At 32.4% G+C, this 20,324-nt stretch overlaps 1 protein-coding gene across 1 annotated transcript; it reads right to left on the bottom strand.

Annotated features, from left to right (window-relative positions):
• Positions 1 to 12,147: 12,147 nt before the first annotated feature.
• On the bottom strand, positions 12,148 to 14,847 carry LOC102629658 (zinc finger protein SHOOT GRAVITROPISM 5-like). The gene is made up of 3 exons (XM_006494556.4): positions 14,329 to 14,847; positions 13,805 to 14,204; positions 12,148 to 13,179 (listed from the first exon to the last, which is right to left on the bottom strand). The coding sequence occupies exons 1-3, from the start codon at positions 14,438 to 14,440 to the stop codon at positions 12,342 to 12,344; spliced, it is 1,350 nt and encodes a 449-aa protein (XP_006494619.2). The 5' UTR covers positions 14,441 to 14,847; the 3' UTR covers positions 12,148 to 12,341.
• Between the last annotated feature and the right edge of the window lie 5,477 nt (positions 14,848 to 20,324).

The raw sequence follows: 20,324 nt of genomic DNA, 5'->3' as shown, positions 1-20,324 counted from the left end.
TAGGATTTCGTATCATTTGGTATCAAAGCTAGTTTCTAATCAGGTTTGAATGTCTTATTTATTTTGATTATCAAAAAAAGAGAGAAAAAAAACGTACAAAAAAAATTACAAAAGGATTCAAGTATTTCTACTTTCATCAAATTGAATTTTAATTATTCATTTTCCTTGACATTGTTTACACACAATATCAATTGTGTTGCTTCGCTTGCTTGCTTTCCTTTCTTTAATTTCCTTTTCATTCTTTGTGTTCTCTTAATTTCTTTTTTTTGTTAGTGTGTTGGATTGTCATATTTGGTGTGCCACTTCGGTTTTTTTTCTTGATTGTGTTTATTTAGTTCAATAAAGAACTGAAAGAGAGAATTAAGTGTGGTAAAAGGCAAAAGTTTATGAGATCGTTAGAGGGAAAAAGCCAATTTGTGTGTTAAATACGAGAGTTAAGTGACATCAAATTGAGTGAAACATGTGAGGGAGTGTTGTGAGGTCTTTTAGCTAACATTCTTTTCATATCACAAATATGTCAAAAGATCAAGAAGCTACAGACCAATCAATTATGCTCATGGCCATGCAACAACAATTTGAGCGCATGAATCTGATGTTTGGAGAGGCAAGACATTGTCATAGCCAATCTATAAAGGGGGCAACAACCAATAGCTCCTAATGTAAGAGGTAATCAAGGGCGTGCTACCATGGGAGAAGAAGATGGTGATGACTTAGATAATTTTGATGACCAGGCCACTGTTGACATGCATGGAAGAGATGATAGAAGGGCAAAACATATAGATCATGATTTGGGGAGTATCAAACTAAAAATTCATTCTTTTCAAGGTAAAAATTATCCGGAAGTTTATTTGGAATGGGAAAAAAAGGTGGAGCTAGTATTTGATTGCCACAACTACTTTGAGGAGAAAAAGGTCAAACTATCTGCTGTTGAATTTACTGATTATGCTATTATTTGGTGGGATCAACTTGTTTTGAGTAGGAGAAAAAATCGTGAAAGGCCTATAAGCACTTGGGAGGATATGAAGGCCATCATGAGGAGGAGATTTGTTCCTAGTCATTATTATAGGGAGCTGCACCAAAGGCTACAAAGTCTTACACAAGGTTCCAGAAGTGTGGAAGATTACCACAAGGAGATGGAAATAATCATAATTTGAGCCAACATTGAAGAAGAACGAGAGGCCACTATGGCGAGATTTTTACATGGTTTAAATCAAGCTATTGCTAATGTGGTTGACTTGCAGCACTATGTTGAGTTGGAAGACATAGTTCAGATGGCCATGAAAGTGGAACGACAACTGAAAAAGAATGGTTCCACTAGAACCAATTTGGGTTCATATTTCAAAGCCTAAGATTGAGCCATTCAAGGATCATAAAGAGGGAGGCAACCAAAGCAAAGGTAAATCTGATTCCCAACACTCTAGAAATAGAGATATTAAGTGTTTTAAATGTTTGGAGACAGGTCATATTGCATCTCAATGCCCAAATAAGAGACTAATAATCTTGAGGGATGATGGAGATGTTGAAACCGAGAGTGAATCATATGATGATCCTATGCCACATGTGGAGGATGCTAATGATGGTGTAGAGTATCCTATTGATGGTAAATTGATGGTTGTTAGGGGTGCTCTCAACGTGCAAGTAAAAGAAGATGCAGAGGTACAACATGATAACATCTTTCATACTAGATGCCACATCAAAGATAAGGTATGTAGTATGATAATTGATTGTGGAAGTTGTACTAATGTGGCTAGCACTAGTTTAGTTGCAAAATTGAATTTGAAAACTTTGAAACATCCTAGGCCATATAAGCTACAATGGCTGAATGATTGTGGGGAAGTTAAAGTAAATAAACAAGTGCTGGTTTCATTCTCTATTGGGAGATACAAGGATGAAGTTCTATGTGATGTAGTACCCATGCATGTAGGCAAGTGTATGAGAATCAAATATCAATACAAAAAGAGAGTGATACAAAAAAAGAAAATGAGAGTACAAAAGAAAGAGAGATTGAGAGAAAAACAAGTGAAAAGATAGAAGAGAAAAGAGAGGCAGCAAGTGAACTTGTTTGCAAAAGAGAGCGAGGTTAAGAGGGCTTTCTTTTCAAAACAACCTATCATTGTACTTTTGTGCAAAGAGGCTTGTTTACATACTAATGAGCTTAACTTTTTTTTGCCTAGTGCTATTGTGACTCTTTTGCAGGACTTTGATGATGTGTTTCCAAATGAAGTCCCTAATGGTTTGCCACCTATTAGGGGAATTGAGCATCAAATAGACTTAGTGCCTAAAGCTACCATTCCTAATATACCTGCATATAGAAGTAACCCCGAGGAGACAAAGGAGCTTCAAAGGCAAGTTGAAGAACTCTTGGCAAAGGGATATGTGAGGGAGAGCATGAGTCCATGTGCGGTACAAGTTTTACTAGTGCCCAAAAAGGATGGCACATGGAGGATGTGCGTTGATTGTCGTGCAATTAATAAAATCACTGTAAAGTATCGACATCCTATTCCTAGACTTGATGACATGCTTGATGAATTGCATGGTTCTTGTGTGTTTAGTAAAATTGATCTTAAAAGTGGATATCATCAAATTAGGATTAGAGAGGGAGATGAGTGGAAAACTGCCTTTAAAACAAAATATGGTTTATATGAGTGGTTAGTGATGCCATTTGGGTTATCTAATGCACCTAGCACTTTTATGAGGTTAATAAACCATGTTTTACGTGCTTTTATTGGTAAATTCGTAGTTGTCTATTTTGATGATATTTTGATCTATAACAAAGGCTTAGATGAACAAATTGAACATTTGCAAAGTGTATTGACTGTTTTAAGGAAGGAAAAGTTATATGCTAATTTGAAGAAGTGTTCCTTTTGTACAAATTAGATTGTTTTTCTTGGTTATGTGTAAGTGCTAAAGGAATTGAGGTTGATGAAGAGAAGGTAAAGGCTATTAAAGAGTGGCCTACACCTAAAAGTGTAAGTGAGGTAAGAAGTTTTCATGGTTTGACTAGTTTTTATAGAAGATTTGTGAAAGATTTTAGCACCTTTGCTACACCATTGACTGAATTTGTGAAGAAACATGTGGGATTTAAGTGGGGTAGTGAACAAGAAAGGGCATTTAATCTAATTAAGGAGAAATTGGTTTCTGCACCATTACTCGCTTTACCCGATTTTGCTAAAACTTTTGAAATTGAGTGTGATGCTTCAGGTATAGGTATTGGAGCTGTTTTGATGCAAGAAGGGCATCCAATTGCTTATTTTAGTGAGAAATTGAGTGGAGCGGCCCTAAACTATCCTACATATGACAAGGAGATGTATGCATTGGTGAGAGCATTAGAAACTTGGCAACACTATCTTCTACCTAAAGAGTTTGTTATACACACTGATCACGAGTCCTTGAAGCATTTGAAAGGGCAATGTAAATTGCATAAGAGACATGCCAAATGGGTTGAATTTATTGAGCCATTTCCCTATGTGATCAATACAAACAATGTAAGGAGAATGTGCTGGCTGATGCATTGTCTAGAAGATATGCATTTATCTCTACATTAAATGCAAAGTTGTTAGGATTTGAGTACATTAAAGAATTATATGTTAATGATCCTGATTTTACTAATGTGTTTAATGCTTGTGAGAAAGTTTCATTCGGTAAGTTCTATAGGCATGATGGGTTCTTATTTAGAGAAAATAAATTGTGTGTGCCTAATAGTTCTTTGCGTGAATTGCTTGTGCGTGAAGCTCACTTCTTTTGGCCACATATGAAATGTGATGTTGAAAGAATATGTGAGAAGTGTATCACTTGTAAACATGCTAAGTCTAGAGTTTTACCCCATAGATTGTATAACCCTCTACCCATACCTAGTGAACCTTGGGTTGATATTTCTATTGACTTTGTTTTGGGTTTACCTAGGTCAAAAAGGGGAAAGGATTCTGTTTTTGTTGTTGTTGATAGGTTTTCAAAGATGGCACATTTTATTCCATGTCACAAAACTGATGATGCAACAAATATAGCTAATTTATTTTTCAAGGAAATAGTCAGATTGCATGGAGTACCAAGGAGCATAGTTTCAGATAGAGATGCTAAGTTCTTGAGCCACTTTTGGAAAACTTTGTGGGGGTAAGTTGGGTACTAAACTTTTGTTTTCTACTACTTGTCATCCACAAACTGATGGACAAACTGAGGTTATAAATAGAACTCTATCTACTTTATTGCTTATCATTATTCAAAAGAACTTGAAAACTTGGGAAGAATGTTTGCCACATGTTGAATTTGCTTACAATAGAACTGTCCATTCAGCTACTAAATTTTCACCATTTGAGATTGTATTTGGTTTTAATCCATTAACTCCTTTGGATTTATTACCTTTACCTATTGATGAGCATGCTAGTATGGATGGTAAAGAGAAAGCTGAATTTGTCAAGCAATTGCATGAGAGAACGCGACAACACATAGAAAAGAGAATTGAACAATATGCTACTCAAGCCAACAAAGGACGTAAGCAAGTGATTTTTCAGCCTAGAGATTGGGTGTGGGTGCATATGAGAAAGGAGAGGTTCCCAGCACAAAGGCGTTCCAAGTTGCTTCCAAGGGGAGATGGTCCATTTCAAGTGGTTGCACGGATCAATGATAATGCCTACAAATTGGATCTTTCTGGTGAGTATAATGTAAGTGCTACTTTTAATGTTTCTGATCTTCTCCTTTCGATGTAGGTGAAGATTCGAGAACGAATCCTTTTGAAGACAGGGGGAATGATGAGAACCATCAAGAGAATACTATTAAAGCTTCAAGTGATCCTTTGCACATTCATGGAGGCCCAATTACAAGAGCTAGAGCCAAAAAGATGTAAGACATCATGAATTGGGCTTGGAGAGAAGACAAGGCATTGTGGGCACTCCAAATACACAATTTGTATCAAATGCAGAAAGGGAAAATTCAGAATAAATCTGGTATTGATTGAGCCAGAATTAATGTGCAAGCTATATACCGTTGGAAAGATAATTAAGTTAGCTTTCCAATACATTTTACAGAGCTAGATTTGGAATTCTCTAGAAGGAGTTATGATTCATTTATTACAGCTTGTTTAGGCTTGGGAATTCAAACGACTCCTTTGATTATTGAACTTCATTTATTTGTTTTGTGTTGAGTTTATCATTGTGTTAGGTAAGTCTACCATTGATGATGGTGGGCTAGCATTATGTTTGTCAATGCTAACATTAATAATGGTGGGTTGGTGAAGGCTTTTAAAGCACCCTTTGACAAACCTATACTTGGAGGGTTGTTCCAATGTTTCTATTTGTATTTTTAGGATCTTAGGTTTCTTTTAGCCTATTTAAACTTAGCAACCTTGCTATGTATGACAATTAAGAGATTAATGTTATTTGAATTTGAAAGATTATTCTTTATTTGGTTCTTTTGAGAACTAGTGAACTTATCAAGAATTTGCATTCTTGTGGCGTTCCAAATTTAGACTTATCACTCACCTTCTCATCTATTTCTTGAGTGTGGCGTCAATATCATTTTTTATACCTTTGGTTCATGCTTTTCTTAAGCATTGGGTCAATGTTTTGTTTGTCATAAATCTGTTTAGAACTTTCTTGGGAAGTTAAAACTACAATTTAAGTGTGAGTTTCAAAGTTTCATTGTGGGATTTCGTATCAGAGTCTTTAGTTTAAAAGGATAAATACACATCTTTTGTAACCTTTGAAACTGAATTGATTTATAATAAATTTTAATTTCACGTTTCTCAGTATTCTTAGAATAAATAGATTATCAAAAATATCCTTACTTTTTCATCAATCCATTAACTTGTTTTAGTTATACCTTCAATGCAATTAGGGTTTATAGAGCATGATTGTGTCAAATCATTATTTTTCATTTTATAAGAATTTGTCTAGTCTTACGTCATTAATAATTTAGATCCATTGGATCTCTTGAAGATATTTTTCTAGAAAAAAAAATAGCAATGGCGTGTAAGGATTACTTAATGGGCAAGCATAGTATAATGTAATCGAAGTGATGAATTCAATAGGGAGTGTTGTGAATACTTATGTTCCACATTGAAAATATACCCTTTCTCTTAAGCTTGTAGCCTACGATATATACGTGTTAATTTACAAAGGTCCCACATGGGAAATTTAAATAGGTGCATACTTTGTAACGTAAATTAAGTAAGAAATAAAAAGACTTGAATAATAATCCCCACACGAACTTTTATATTTGATGCCTCCTTTTTTAGTTCAAAATTTCTTTTATTTTCTTTTATTTCAGTTTATTTATGACAGCAAAGATTTGATATTGGTTCATCAATCTATGTAAAGGGGCAGAGAGATGTTATCTCAAATAATTATTATAAAATCTACTGACTACGTAGTCAAATTTGGAATAATAACGTTAAGCAGGCTATGTACGTACAGCAGGCCCCTCAGGAGTCAAGACTGAAATAAAATTAGCACAATCTATGATGCATTAGGCCCATCAGGCCTGCAAATTCAGATCTGTGGCCTATGGCCACATCTCGCTTAGGCTCTGTGATGATAAACTAGATAGAAAATTTTCAAAGCAAAGAAAATTTCTAAATTTAAAATTTGTTGTTTTAACGATTCTGTAACTATGTATCAACATTCAGTTCTATGTCATTCAGATTTAAAAAATAAAAATAAAAATTCTACAGCTGCAATAACAGGTATTGCGATAATGCATGTCAAAAAAATTTGTGACTACGTACTAACTTAAAAAAAATAATAATAAAGTTGATTAGTTAAAATAAAGCTGTTTTAATGATTCCGTAATAATCTACTAACATTGAGTTCTATGTCATTCAGATTAAAAAAGAAAAAACAAATCTACAACTGCAATAACAAATATTGCGAGAATGTACGTCAAAGAAATTTGTGACTACATGCTAATTTTTTAAAAAAATTAATAAGAAATAAAGTTGATTAGTTAAAGCCATATAATTTTTTATGTATCGGAAACAAAGCTTTTACCGAATTTTCCGTTTAATGACTCAAGTGCTTAGCTCTTTTCTTTTCTTTTCCTTTTTTTTTTCAATCAAATGATCAGCAAAAATCTAAAATTCTAGCATTATAATTCTAGCATTATATGTTCATATCATTAATTAGCTGTATGATAGGACAAGCCAGCCAAAATCAAAATGAAGGCAAGTTAGGTTAATGATCTTGTTGAATGATGAAAAGAATCGGTGGATCCCCTTATTATATAAATTATTAAAAAAAAAAGTTTAATGATTATAAGTTAGCAGTCTGTTATCATGTTAGCCATACTCGCAGAATGCAGACTGACTATGGTTGCAATCTAAGGCCTGTCAAGTCCGTACTATTACTATTATTATTTTTCTTTTTTGTCTCATATTTTTGTTTTTTAATTTTTGGTTCTCTGGCTTTTGTTTTTGTCCTTGTAGTCGGGATTCACCAGCTAACAAAATTCTTAAATGATTATAATTAATTCTTTTTTTTTTTAAAACATGTACATATAAAAGCATATGATTTAATAAAAGATATTATTAAGTGCAATAATATAACTTACAATGATTTGCCCAAGGACTGAAGCTAACATCGTCCATCAAAATCAAATTTGAAGTATAAAGAAACTTCTATTTTGAAATAGTAACCCAGCTGCTGGCATAAGAGTGAAGGATTAAAAGAAGTTTTCTCCCTTCGTCTGAACGGTTCTTTTTGAGAACGAAATGCGTCTTTTTTTTTATTGGCAATAAAATTTCATTCTGTTAATGGTAAAACAAAAATTTGTACCCAGTATCCGTGGATTACAATTATCCTTTCTAACTTATATTTTTAAATGATTCCCGCTAGCTCTGAAATATATTCAAGTTCTTAAATCATATGCATACTTGTTTACATGTAATTACTTACAAAGTTAATCTCTAACATATGTAATTTTTCATAGTAATATCTGTAATCAATATTCTCATTTACAATGAACATTTTTAATTAATTTAGAGTTCTTCTTAAGCTTGAATAATTTTATTGAAAAGTTAGGGTCAACAATCGACACTGCTGAAAGTGTAGCCACACAATTCAAGAGGAGAGGTAAATTGGGCATTAAAAAACAAAAAGAAAATACAAGTTTTTTGGTTGGCAGATTATCATACGCAAACTGTTAAATACCGATTTAGATTACCAATAGTTAAATGTATTTGAGTTTGAGAATGTATCTGATTTCTAAGGTGTGGAGTGGCAATTAATTTTACGAAAACCCATTAAAATTTCAAGTACAAAACACAGCTAACACATCAGTCATACGGATTTGGCTACAGGGGCCATGGCCACCTTTGGTCCTTGAAGAGCTTCGCCACAGTTTGGTTCATTGACGTGATTCTAAAGACTATAAAATGGGTTTATCTAACTACAACCAAAAACTACTCGTTAGACACATATTCAAAAAATTGGGTGCAATTGGTTAGCTAGTGATGTGTAACTGCTAGTTACGCAAGCGCTGATAGACGTTCCAAAATTTTGTTTGAAATTACAATTGTTAGGAGTTATGTATTGATTACATGCTGGAATTCTGATGAAACTTTAGAAATCTTGCGCTTTAGTCCAACCCATAACTTTGAGAAATTACAAATGTCCCCAAAGCTTTAAAATGTATGTAGTTCAGTCCTTATTCTTTAAAGAAAATACTTTTGTAAAAAGAAATTAATTTCATTTTTTCGAAGTAAGAATTTTTAAAGCCACGTTTTTTTAACAATCATAGTGAAGAAAACGTGCTTAATAACTTTGGTGAATGTAACACATAAATGACTTTTGAGCTCATATTTATTAAGGATCCGTTTGACAAACTAGATTCATACAAGAGTGCAAAAAGGAAAATGTTATTTAGTCTAGTGTCTTGAATTTGAATCTTGAATCAATGAACGTTTTCCATGAATTCTTGTTCTTATGATGATATTCCTTTGATGTTTAAAGCTCCTAAAATCTTCATATTATCAATTTTAACAGTAACACTACAATAAGACTTGGTTAATTAAGAAGTCAAATTATTCGTTTTCGTCAAAACCTATGCTTATGAAAACTTTAGGGCTAAAAACAATGTGATATTTTTAATTAATTCAACTTTTTTTCCATGATATTACCTTGTTAATTTGTGGAAGTTGTTTTTTTTTTTTTCACGTGTGGGCTCATCCAAAAGCTATAGTTAGTCTCACTAGAGGTTCTCTCTATGTATTAAATTTAAATGATTCATTTTCTTAATTGTTGAATCATTTTTCAAGTACATCTTCATTAAAAATTAAAATAGAAGAAGGTTAACTTTATTATTAGCAATATCAATTACTTAACATCATTATTTTAGTTGATGCTTAGGGCTCATTTGAAGTTGATGTAATCAACTACTCATTAATTGTAATTTGATCAAAATGATGATTATATCTCTCTCTCTTATAAGTTGTTTTTACACTAATATTATATTAGACTACTACACTGATTCTGGGACTAATTTTTATTAAATCTTATGAAACTACACAAATTTTTACCTTCATTAATATTTAAGAGACATTTATTTTACTCACGTTTCGTGAGAGGGAAAATTATATATACTCAATTGAGGAAGGAATTAAGCCCCCCATAATGCTCTATAAGGGCTCGAACTGCTGCTCTAATATGTGTGAGATCAGCTCCTCTAACCAGTCAGCCTTTGGCTAAGTGGCTCTCTCTCCTATTTCACCTAGCTAGTGTTTTTTTTTTTTTTTTTTGAGTTAAACTATTAATGAAATGCCGCAAGACATCATTTCCAAAGGGGCTTGAATTATTTTGATAGATCGGTATCTTACAGTCTTATACGTTTGTTAACATGCATTTTATTTGTTAACATGCATTTTACATTAAGCATTAGAAGAAAGATTTGTTTAACTATTACGCAAACTGTGACAGAAAAAAGACTTTGATCTTATATGATGATGTAATTTACATCAACAAATTGCACCAAATAAATTATGTGTACTTTATTTTAGGGGTGGGCACAAACCCACAACCCATGGGTTTACCCAAACCCAAACCAAATAAAATGGTTCGGGTTGGATAAATCATGAAAATGGGTTAGATGTGAGTTTTATATAGAAAATCATTTCATTATGGGTTGGGTATGGTTTACTCATGTGTCATGGACAAAACTCCAACACTCAAATTTTTCCAATGAAATAAATGAATACAAATAAGTGAAAGGCCACCATTAAATTTTTTACGGCGTGATCAATTGTCAACAGTTAGAAAATGAAAATAACATGTAAAAATAAATTTAAATTAAATAAATATTGTTGTAAATAACATAAATTTTTTTTCTTATTTACAAAAATAATCCCTCCCACATGGAAAGATCATCATAGAAAGAGCAGGAGACTCTACTAGTGATCAATAATAACTCGGCTTGGACTGGGTCCGATATGCTAGATGGCGGTTAATTTTTGGTCAATAATTGAATGTAATGCCTATATTAGGCCCTGCACAAAACTTTGCTTACTATATAATAAAATTAGAACATAAAGCATACACACTATATAATATCATAATGTAAATAAAATTAAGCATATAAGTAGACAACATAATGCAAAACTACCAAAACGATAAATAAAAATAAATATTGCATAATTAAATAAATAACAAGTGGCAAAATTTATTATTAGATTGTTAATGTCATGTTTGTGAAAGTTTATTATTAAAGTGTACGTTCTTATTTATTGAGAAATAATAATTTTTGTGATTAAACTTTATTTTGATTTTCTAGTATTCTTTAATTTAAGGATTAAGTTATCGTAAAATTTATAATTTTTATCCACTATATTTTTTTATATTTTAATATCAATTTAATAATTAATAACAATTAATAATTATTATAATTTTGATATAATTAAATTTTATTAAAATAAAAATTATTTTGATAATAAAATTCAAACCAAACCCAAATGGTTTGATTTAGGTTGGGTTAAAAATATTTGAGTTGGTTTGGGTTAGATCCAAATTTTTATGGTTTGGTTTGAATTGACTTAAAATCCAACCCAAACCAACCCATGCGCAACCCTACTTTATTTGATATAACTTTGTATTTGTCTAATGAAACTCTATGATTGATAAGGCCAAAAATATATATATATATTACAGTAGTTGGAAAAGACTGAAAAGGTGAGGAGTAGCAGTAGCATTGAAAGGTAAGTGAAGTGCACATGGTCGAAGAAAAAGGCGAAACAAGAATAACCCATAGAAAAGCTCTTCCAAAATGAAAATCTCAGTACTTTGACCTTTTTGTTTTGGTTTTCGCCATGAAAGATATGTAACTCGTAACAGCAACCACAAGCAGCAGCGATTAAATGAATAAAAAGGGCTTTGAATGGTGTCTGCAAAAATAGAAAAATGCTGTGCCTGTGCTTGTTCTGTGGCTACGGCCCTGATTCTGATGAAAAAGATGAGAGAGAGATATGAACGGGAGTTTGTTTGTGTCTGCGGGTTTGAAGCGTTGAGAGGACGAGTAAGCCTGTCTTTAAACCCTACAACTACAGCACTGAAAAACATGGTGTTTTTACATTTACATTTATTTGAGGTGACCACAACTGCAGCAGCCTGCAAGCAGAAAAAGGATAACTAATTCCTTTCTCTCTTTCTTTATATTATATTAATTTCGATACATACGTTTATGAAACAAAGCATGAAATGATGTTATCAAAGTTTAGTAGGTTTTAAATTTTGGTCAGAACTGATCTTTAATGCTGAGGAGAAACGGGTCACCCTCCATTTTTCTGACCTATTCAGACAACAAAGATCTCCAAATAGTCCAAACGCATAATCCAAAACTACCAAAAGTTGAGGCAAGAAAAAAGATATTGTTTCTCTTTGCTCATTCAATGAAATAGTTTCATTTCGTGAACAGTGATCAATTATTCAATATTTCAGTTCTCCTTTTTCTCCCTTAATTACATTAGAATTACTAATAAAAAGATTCAAAGTCTACTGGAACCAATTCTGTATTTGCTTCTGTCCACATATTTGAGTTTAAATATACTTCTAAACACTTAAAAGAAAATTGACCTCCACAATAGACACTAAAATCTCTAATCTCTACAGTGATATACCATTAAGTCATTGAGTGATTAATTAATTAACAGTCAAAACCCATGCATCAAGCAGATAATTAAGTTCCATTTCCATTGAACAAATTAATGAACAATAACATCACACATATTTAGGAGACAACACTCCACTAATTATACTTCAATTGAGATAAGCACAACACCAAACATGGTATATTAATAGTTAAGTAAGAAAAAGGAAATCAAGAGAAAAACAAATAAAGGAAACGAGATTAACATAACTTGGACCTAGCTAGAGGGATTTGTTTGAAAGGTTAACAGTTTTTGCAAGACGATGATTAGTTCGATTATTACGGTTGTTTACTTCACCTTCGGTTGTAGCAGAAGACATGTAACTCAAAACCAGAGAGTTCTCATCGGGAGGCAATCGTGACTGGAACTGTTGTTTGCAAGCATGACAAGTGACTCGCAGAATAGTTGAATTGATTTGCTTGATTGCATGCTCTTTTAAAGCCTGAGCCTTGTCCAGTTCAGCTTGTGCTTGTTGCCTAATTCTCTTGGCATTAGCAAACTCTTGTTCAGCCAATTCAATCTGCCTTTTTGCTGCTTGTCTTGCCTCTTCAGCACAGGCCTTTTCAGCCATGGCTAACCTTAACTGCTCGCGTGCTTGTTCTTTTAGCCTTGATGCTATGTCCATTGCTGGTTTTCCATTTGTAGTGCTACTCAAATAAGTAACATTCAATTCATTTTTCTCGCTGATATCCGATGACCCAATTGAGAGCTGCAACTGAGTAGAATGATTATGATCATGATCTCTCTTAGGGGAATCATCTGAAACATCAATGGGATTTGACGTAGTCAAGAGTTGAAGCTCCAAATTGTGATGTTTCACATTTCTAGTGGACTTATCTCCTTGATGAAAACGATTCAAGAACATGGTATCAATTGTTGGCACCTTTGGTACCATCAAATTAGGCCAGTGAGATGCGCTAAAATTGGTATCACTGGAGGGGCTTGGGCTAGAAGCGGTTCGCGATAAACAAGCTGCTGGCTGCTGCTGCAGCCCTTGCTGCTCTGATCGGATATGTCCCTTACTACAAGCATCTTGGTGTTCAATGAAACTCTCAACTCTATAGAGAAGAACCAAAAAATAAATAAAATTAATTAATTAGATCGTTGCGCACATTTAATTTGAAAAGCTTATGATTCCATGCACCACAAAAGTGGAACAAAGAAATTTTCAAAAGGGCTGCATCTAGGTGTCGTTATCGATAAAAATGAGCATCTAATACAATAGAAGGAAGAGATCAAGTCATTAATACATCAAGAAACATGAAAAAATGATTATAAAAGAAACGCTTTGAAAAAGGATTGACTGAGTTAAAAAGGAAAAAGGGAAAATAGAAAGGAAAAAAAAATTAGTAATCGTAAGTGGAGAGCTAATCATTCAAGACACACATAGAGGCACAGTTGATTATTACATATTACAAAATTAAACACCTTTGTTTTGGGTTTTGGGCTGCAGCCAGCAAATTAAAAGGGATTCGAAAACTGATCTTTGGGTTGGGAACCGTGTTCAACGGCCAATGAACAGTAACACTGTACTGTTAATTAAAAATGATCGAGATTAAGGTCCAATCAGTCAAAAATAACCTAAGAAGGAGAGGAGCAACTAAATATCTTCTCAAAAAAATAAAAAATAAAAAGGATATATCATAGAATGAATAAAATATATATAGACAAGACGATGCCAACCTTGAAAAAACGCGGCCACAATCGCAAGAATGACCACGGGTACCACAAGTTTTAAGATGCGCCTTGTAATCGGACTGAACAGCATAGCCTTTAGAGCACTTTTCACAAACCCATTGCTTGTGATTGCTGTGCTTTCTCCGGAAGTGCTTCTTGATACCTACCAAATCACCAAGCGCATGGCAAGGGTCATGGTGCAAGCAACTAGGCTCAGGGCATACAAAAACGCGCTTCCTTACAACGGGGGTCTCTCGTTTGAGAAGTTTCCAAGGAACTTTATGTCGCCGTCGGTGCATTTGCAGGTTTTGGTCTCTCTGAAACCCCTGGTTACAGATCTCGCACACGTAACGATCCGATTCCAGTAGTGTTTTTGGCGAAAGAGAAACCACTTCTGCATCTGGATCTGCACCAATTAATTTATGACGCACCTACGATTATATATAATTACTTGAAACCCCCAAAAAAAAAATCTGTCAATCACAACAACAACAACATATATATATACACGCGAAATTAACAAACCAAACCTGGAGTTCCTGCTGGTCTTCTTTTCCTTTTATTATGGCTAATACCATTTTCTAAACACGAAAAAGGCTCTGAAGAGCACGGTATAGCGGAAGGAGAATTATTAGCCAACATGGTTTAATACTTATTGTACTATGTTTTTCAAGATTGATCAATAAGATATATTGAGGAACAAAGGAACGCTATAGCTAAGAGAAATTTAAAGCGATTTTCTTTTCTTGCTTTCGGTTGATCATCAGCTTTCTTTTAACTTCAGCTTTTTGTTTTTGCTATCTCAGCTGCCTTTCTAGCATTAACCCTCCTCTTCATCAGGTATTTGTTTGTAGAGGGTACTTTAAATAAACTTGCTCAAAAGGAAGGTATTGAGAGAGAGCCAATCACAATGCTCGAAACTTGATCCCACGGATGGGCCAGAATGAAAAATCATCCCCTCGCAAACATACAAAACACTCGTAATAATTCATCTCTTTCTCTATACAGTAAATTAAATAAATTTTTGCATGCATAATTGATAAATACACTCACCCCCACCTATATACACTTAAGCTCCCCGTTTTTTGTCACCCTCCGGTTTCAATTTCATATATATCCTTAATTTGCTAATTGGTTTGATTACCAAAAATATCCTTCATTGCTTAATAAATTAATTATGAAGCAGCTCCTTTAAAGCATATTGAGGAGCATATTGAGGATGTTAAGTCACCCTCCAGGGTAAAATAGTCATTAAAACCATTTGATGTGCCCATACTTTTTTGCTTTTCTTTCTTTATTTAAGTGGGTACGTACATATCAGCTTTAACATTCATTTCTCTGGAGAAGTTGGCTATTAATTAATTATATAAAAAAAATGTAATTGGCCCAAAAATGAACCAAGATACCAGATTAAGCTTAATTATTCCATTTCATTCGATTAATAAATTATTGTGCATGCATATGCGGTGCATCATTAATTGAATCCTCCAAATGAACAGGAAGTTATTAACAGATGAAAGATCACTTCAACTAATTAAATAAGCATATTATTGGTCAAATTAGACAGGTTCTTCTAAGTTTAGTACAGGATATCATCCAATAATAATTCTGCGCGGTCTGTTTTGTTTCTCTCCCAAAAAAATAAAAAATAAAATAAGAAAAATAAGAAAAGAGAAGCAACTAATAGGAATTTTCAAGTACCTGAATCAATTATTCTTCTCTTGATATTTAATGGGTAGGCTTTTGATAGTAATCATCTTAATTACAATTTGCCTTCTAAATTTCTTCCTTATTTTATCTTTTTTTAGCAGAGTATTTGCAAATACCAGATTGATGATCATTATATAACTATTATATGTTTTTCTTCGTCATACACAAATACAAATTAAGTGTAAATTTAGCTTAGATGTTCAACGGTCGCTACTCAAAAGTTATCGCTATAATGTATTTAGTAAATATTTATAATTTAAAATTTTAAAAATTAAAAGCATTTTATTCTATAATTGCTTGTTAAAGGACTTATATTATCTTTATTATTTATCTTAAAATTATTATTTTAAAAATCATTTACTTTTATTTCATAATTAAAACTTTCATTTCAGAAAGATAAAAGCAAAAACTCCCATTTCAAAATAGCTTTGGTTTAAGCGAGGGAATTCTCGATCATAGTCTACTTAATTGCTTTACTGCAGAAGATCTTACCTGGTTAATTAATTTTTTTTTAATTTCAAAGCATTGAAAGCTTTGAACACAAGTTTTTACGTGTACCCATTCTCCGATTTTTTTTGTTCAATTCTTTTTCCTGAATATTCCTGTCCTTGACAATTAAAGCTTAATCTATAAATGTTATATGTGAAGCGCAAGAAATAAATCTGGATATTTAATTAGGCTAGTTATCTCTGTGTGTTTCTGTTTCCCACCGCAATTCTTGATGCATGCTATGGCATATACATATTTAAAAGTGCACATCTTACATCATCTCCTGACATGTAGCTCAAAACGGAATGTACCAGATGATTGGAGCAGCTGATCTGGCGTTCTCATTCCATTCACCCGCTATGCTACGACTAAGTAATCCAGAATTATCCACATGATGATCACAGACGTTGGTGGCTCTCGTCAATCGTCATGTTGTTTTTAATAAGTAAAAATGATTTATAAATTATTATGTAGGTTGGACATTTGCATCTTAAAAAATGTTGCCTTGAATCATCCACATGATCATTTTAAAAGGTTTAAATGAAGTTGAGAAATCTCACTTATTAAATATGAACTTTTAGAATATATTTAGTTGGGGGTAATGGGGAGAGGAAAGGAATTTGATTTCTATTTTACTTTCCACTGCTTTGGTTGGACCAAATTTAATGGAATTGAATTTCCATTGAAATTCATTTTCTATCAAGTTCAAGAATTTGTATTCCTTATCAATGGGTAAGAATTTCAAATTCCTCATCTATTGAAATGCAAAAATTTCAATATTGTCCAAAAATTTCAATATTTTCCTTTAAATAAAATTAATTTCAAATAAGTTAAAATGAAAATAAATTATATTTATTTTCTTAAATTAATAGGATAAACTTACTTTAAAAAAAGGAAAAGCAGCAAAGTGGATCATTGGACAGTCACCGAAAACTCGCTGAAATTTCGCGGAAGACGCGTTTCACCATCAAAATCGGTATCAATGGAATCCTCATGAGCCGATCTACAGCTTTATGGAGTTAGAAATATCAATATATGTTGTTATTTACCTGAAATCTTGTTTAAATGTTTGAGAAAATTCTAACTATCGTATTTCCGACCATATAGTTTATTTTCGGCAAAATTAACATTTTCAATGGGTAAATCGTCCATTTCTAATCATTTTTTTGTATTTAATGCACTAAAAATAGTGTCAATGGAGGTCAATGGTGGTGGTAAATGGTGAACGATGGTGGTCAACAGTGGTCGGAGGCAGCGGCGGCAGTCAATTGTTGTCCATGACTTGATGCTATAATTTTAAAAAATAAAATTCTCTATTTAACTAGATAATTTCAGTAGGCTAATACATTATTGTTTTCAATAATCATACATGTTTAGAAACTAAATTAAATATATAACTAATTATACAATGTTAGTTATTTTGATTATAAAATGATAGTGAATTAATTAAAACTATAATATAAATTAAATATTTTTATTAATTTATTTTCTAGATTAATTAATTCATAGTTTAATTATTTTTTATTTATTAATAATATTAACATTTTAACACTAAAGATAATGGGTATATTTGTCCAAATAAAAAATATTTAATTTCTTTTCCTTTCAAATTTAATGTGAAACCAAACAATAACAATTAATTTTTACACTCCTCTTCTCTCACCACCTCTCCACTCCTCTCCTTTTTTCTTTTCTCCTCTCCTTCTCCTTCTTAAAACCAAACACCACCTTATTTTTAATTTTATTGGAACTTAGGTTACCATGAGCACAAAATTTTCAATTAACTATGTTCCAGAGGCTAGAATAGTGTTGTATTATTAATCTAAAGTACATTGCTTTGCTAATAAGATTTTACAGTTCAAGTATGCATATGCCCTATTAGAATTGGACGCCTATAATGGGTTGGCTGGACCCAATATTAAAGATAGCAAGAAGTTATGTTTTGGTTGAATTCAAATAGCTATGGTAAGTCTATTTGAAATCAATCAAATTTATTAAGAGTTCGTTTGGAATTGGGATTGGGCAGTTGTAACTTAAATATTACAATATTGAAGTGTTTGGTAAACATTAGCTGTTGTACCTTGAAAGTTACGTTGATATGAGTTTTGACTTGTATGATGAAAAATCTATTATATTTTTAATAATTTTGTTAAAATTATTATTTAAAATTTATATTTACTGCATGCTATTAACTTTTGTTTTATAGTTGCAGTTTTTTTTCCACAACAGTTATAGTTTAAAAGTTATAGCACTTCAATCCCAAACATGACCTAAGTAGTGTATAATTATACCTACATACATAATTGAGAAAACAATGGATGAAAAAAAATATATATATAGAAACCATAAAAATGAGGTCGTGACAGTTAAAAAAAGAAGACAATGGCTATTGATTAATGGATTGAGAGGTGGAGGTGTTGGATTTTTTTACTTTCACACATATTTGTAGTTTGTAGAAAACTTGTCACGATTGCTGACCTCAAATCCAGTGGGGTAAGTACCTGAAAAAGGCACTTCGACGCCCAAGTTAGAGTTTTATCAAGATTAAATAAAGAAGAAAGATGGAGACGATGAGTTTCTCTCTCTAAGTATGAATAGTGCTTTTGGAGGCCAAAGACCCCCTTCTCTTAGAGATGGGTATCTATTTATAAATGATAAGTGATGTAGATCTAGGGTTTTACTTTGAGCCCTCAACATAATGACATGTGTCACCCATCATTTTTGTACACGTGGAGATGAATTTAATCATAAGAAATTATTTCGTATATTTATATTTCCATGTCGTTATGACTTTTAGGTGTGATTCCTTGGACTAATGGATTATGGAACTAATTCCCCCTTCTTGCCATCTTTATGAGCTCCCGAGAAATTTTTCCTTAAGTGTTATTCTCCTGGAATAACTTGAATGTTATTTTCTGGGAATAACTTAAGTGTTATTTCTCCATAATAACTTTTTTTATCTTATAGGATGGACACGTGGAATGATTTAGTACCTATAAGAAGATTTTTCAATCTTGCAATTATCCTTCAATATCATTAACAATAGTGACATAGCTATGTTAGGACCCACTTTTACTCAACCACTAAAAGATACATTTTTTTCAGTTGGTTATAACATTTTATGATTGATACATGAAAATTAATATGATCGTTCAAAATGAAAAACATATAATCAACAATGATTCCTTATTATATTAAGGGATAACGTCTAAACTTCAAAATTTGTAGCATCTTTTTTTTTGGGGGGGTTAACGTAGCATTATTGTTATAGAAAATTTCATCTGATGTGGACGTCTATATTAAATAACTATTGATATTTTTCGGTTAAAAGTATTAGTGATATTTTTCGGATAAAAAGTATTTGAACTAACTGAAATGTAATGAACCTGTCGTGTGTATATGATGCAACAGCGAAGCAGTGGATCAGTTCCGTAAGTGATGAAAGAATCTAAGAAAAGAGTAGATAAAACTCCGACACCAGGGATGTGGCCTCCTGTTTGGTGGCTGCCGGGTTGCAAAAGCGTTGGGACCCGCAGCAGAACCTTGCCATAATTTCACCATCTACCTACGTTCCCTTTTTTATCTATTAAAAGATTAATTATAATGAACGCCAACAAACCATAAATATAGAAAAGTTCAAAGAAATCTCTCATGTTACGTAATAAAAAATTTAGGTTAAAAGCGTTTGGTAATAAAAAAATTAAAATATAAAAATTCAGTAATAATTGATTAAGTAGATTAGCAAGTAGATTAAAAGGAAGATTAGATTCGGGATCGGGAATAATTGAGGAAAATGATTGCAAAGGAAATTCACTTGTGATGCTGCATGTGTTTGAGAATCAAATTTTCATCATTCTTTCATTTTTTCTTCTGCTCATTCACCAAAAAAGAAACGCTAACTGATGATCGGATTTCCTTTTTCTTTTAATTTGTCTTTAAAAGACGCCAAGTGTTGATTAGCCAAAAATTTTTTTCTTGAAAACCATCTGACCATGCTCTTTGAAGTATCAAAGTATACACTTAAATACTCCAAGTAAACACTCTTCACTTCAATAAATATTCATAAAAATAAAACGGCACTTGGTCAATCAATTAATTACATCTTATTACCTAATTTATTTTGTTAATTTAATTTCTCTTTACCATTTTTTGGCACTAAGATTGCATGAACATAATAAAAAATAATTTTTTTTACCTTTTAAGGTAAAAGTGTCCAATACTTCAAAATGATTTGTTGGTGTTGCCTTTTAGTTTGACTATTAGATCCTATTTAGTATTGAGATGTTATGCCTCAAAAATTGTAACCACAGTGGAACAATGATTTAGC

Source organism: Citrus sinensis, chromosome 3 (assembly GCF_022201045.2).
Source record: "Citrus sinensis cultivar Valencia sweet orange chromosome 3, DVS_A1.0, whole genome shotgun sequence".
NCBI lineage: Eukaryota > Viridiplantae > Streptophyta > Magnoliopsida > Sapindales > Rutaceae > Citrus > Citrus sinensis.
This window is presented reverse-complemented; position numbering and strand designations above follow the sequence as displayed.

Bases quoted from the DNA above. Each gene is read 5' to 3' on its own strand.
- LOC102629658 (XM_006494556.4), bottom strand. From the start codon at position 14,440: ATGTTGGCTAATAATTCTCCTTCCGCTATACCGTGCTCTTCAGAGCCT. The intron at 14,205-14,328 runs GTTTGGTTTGTT...TAATTGGTGCAG, and splicing joins AAGACCAGCAGGAACTCCAG to ATCCAGATGCAGAAGTGGTT. The intron at 13,180-13,804 runs GTTGGCATCGTC...TCTTCTCTATAG, and splicing joins TGTGGCCGCGTTTTTTCAAG to AGTTGAGAGTTTCATTGAAC.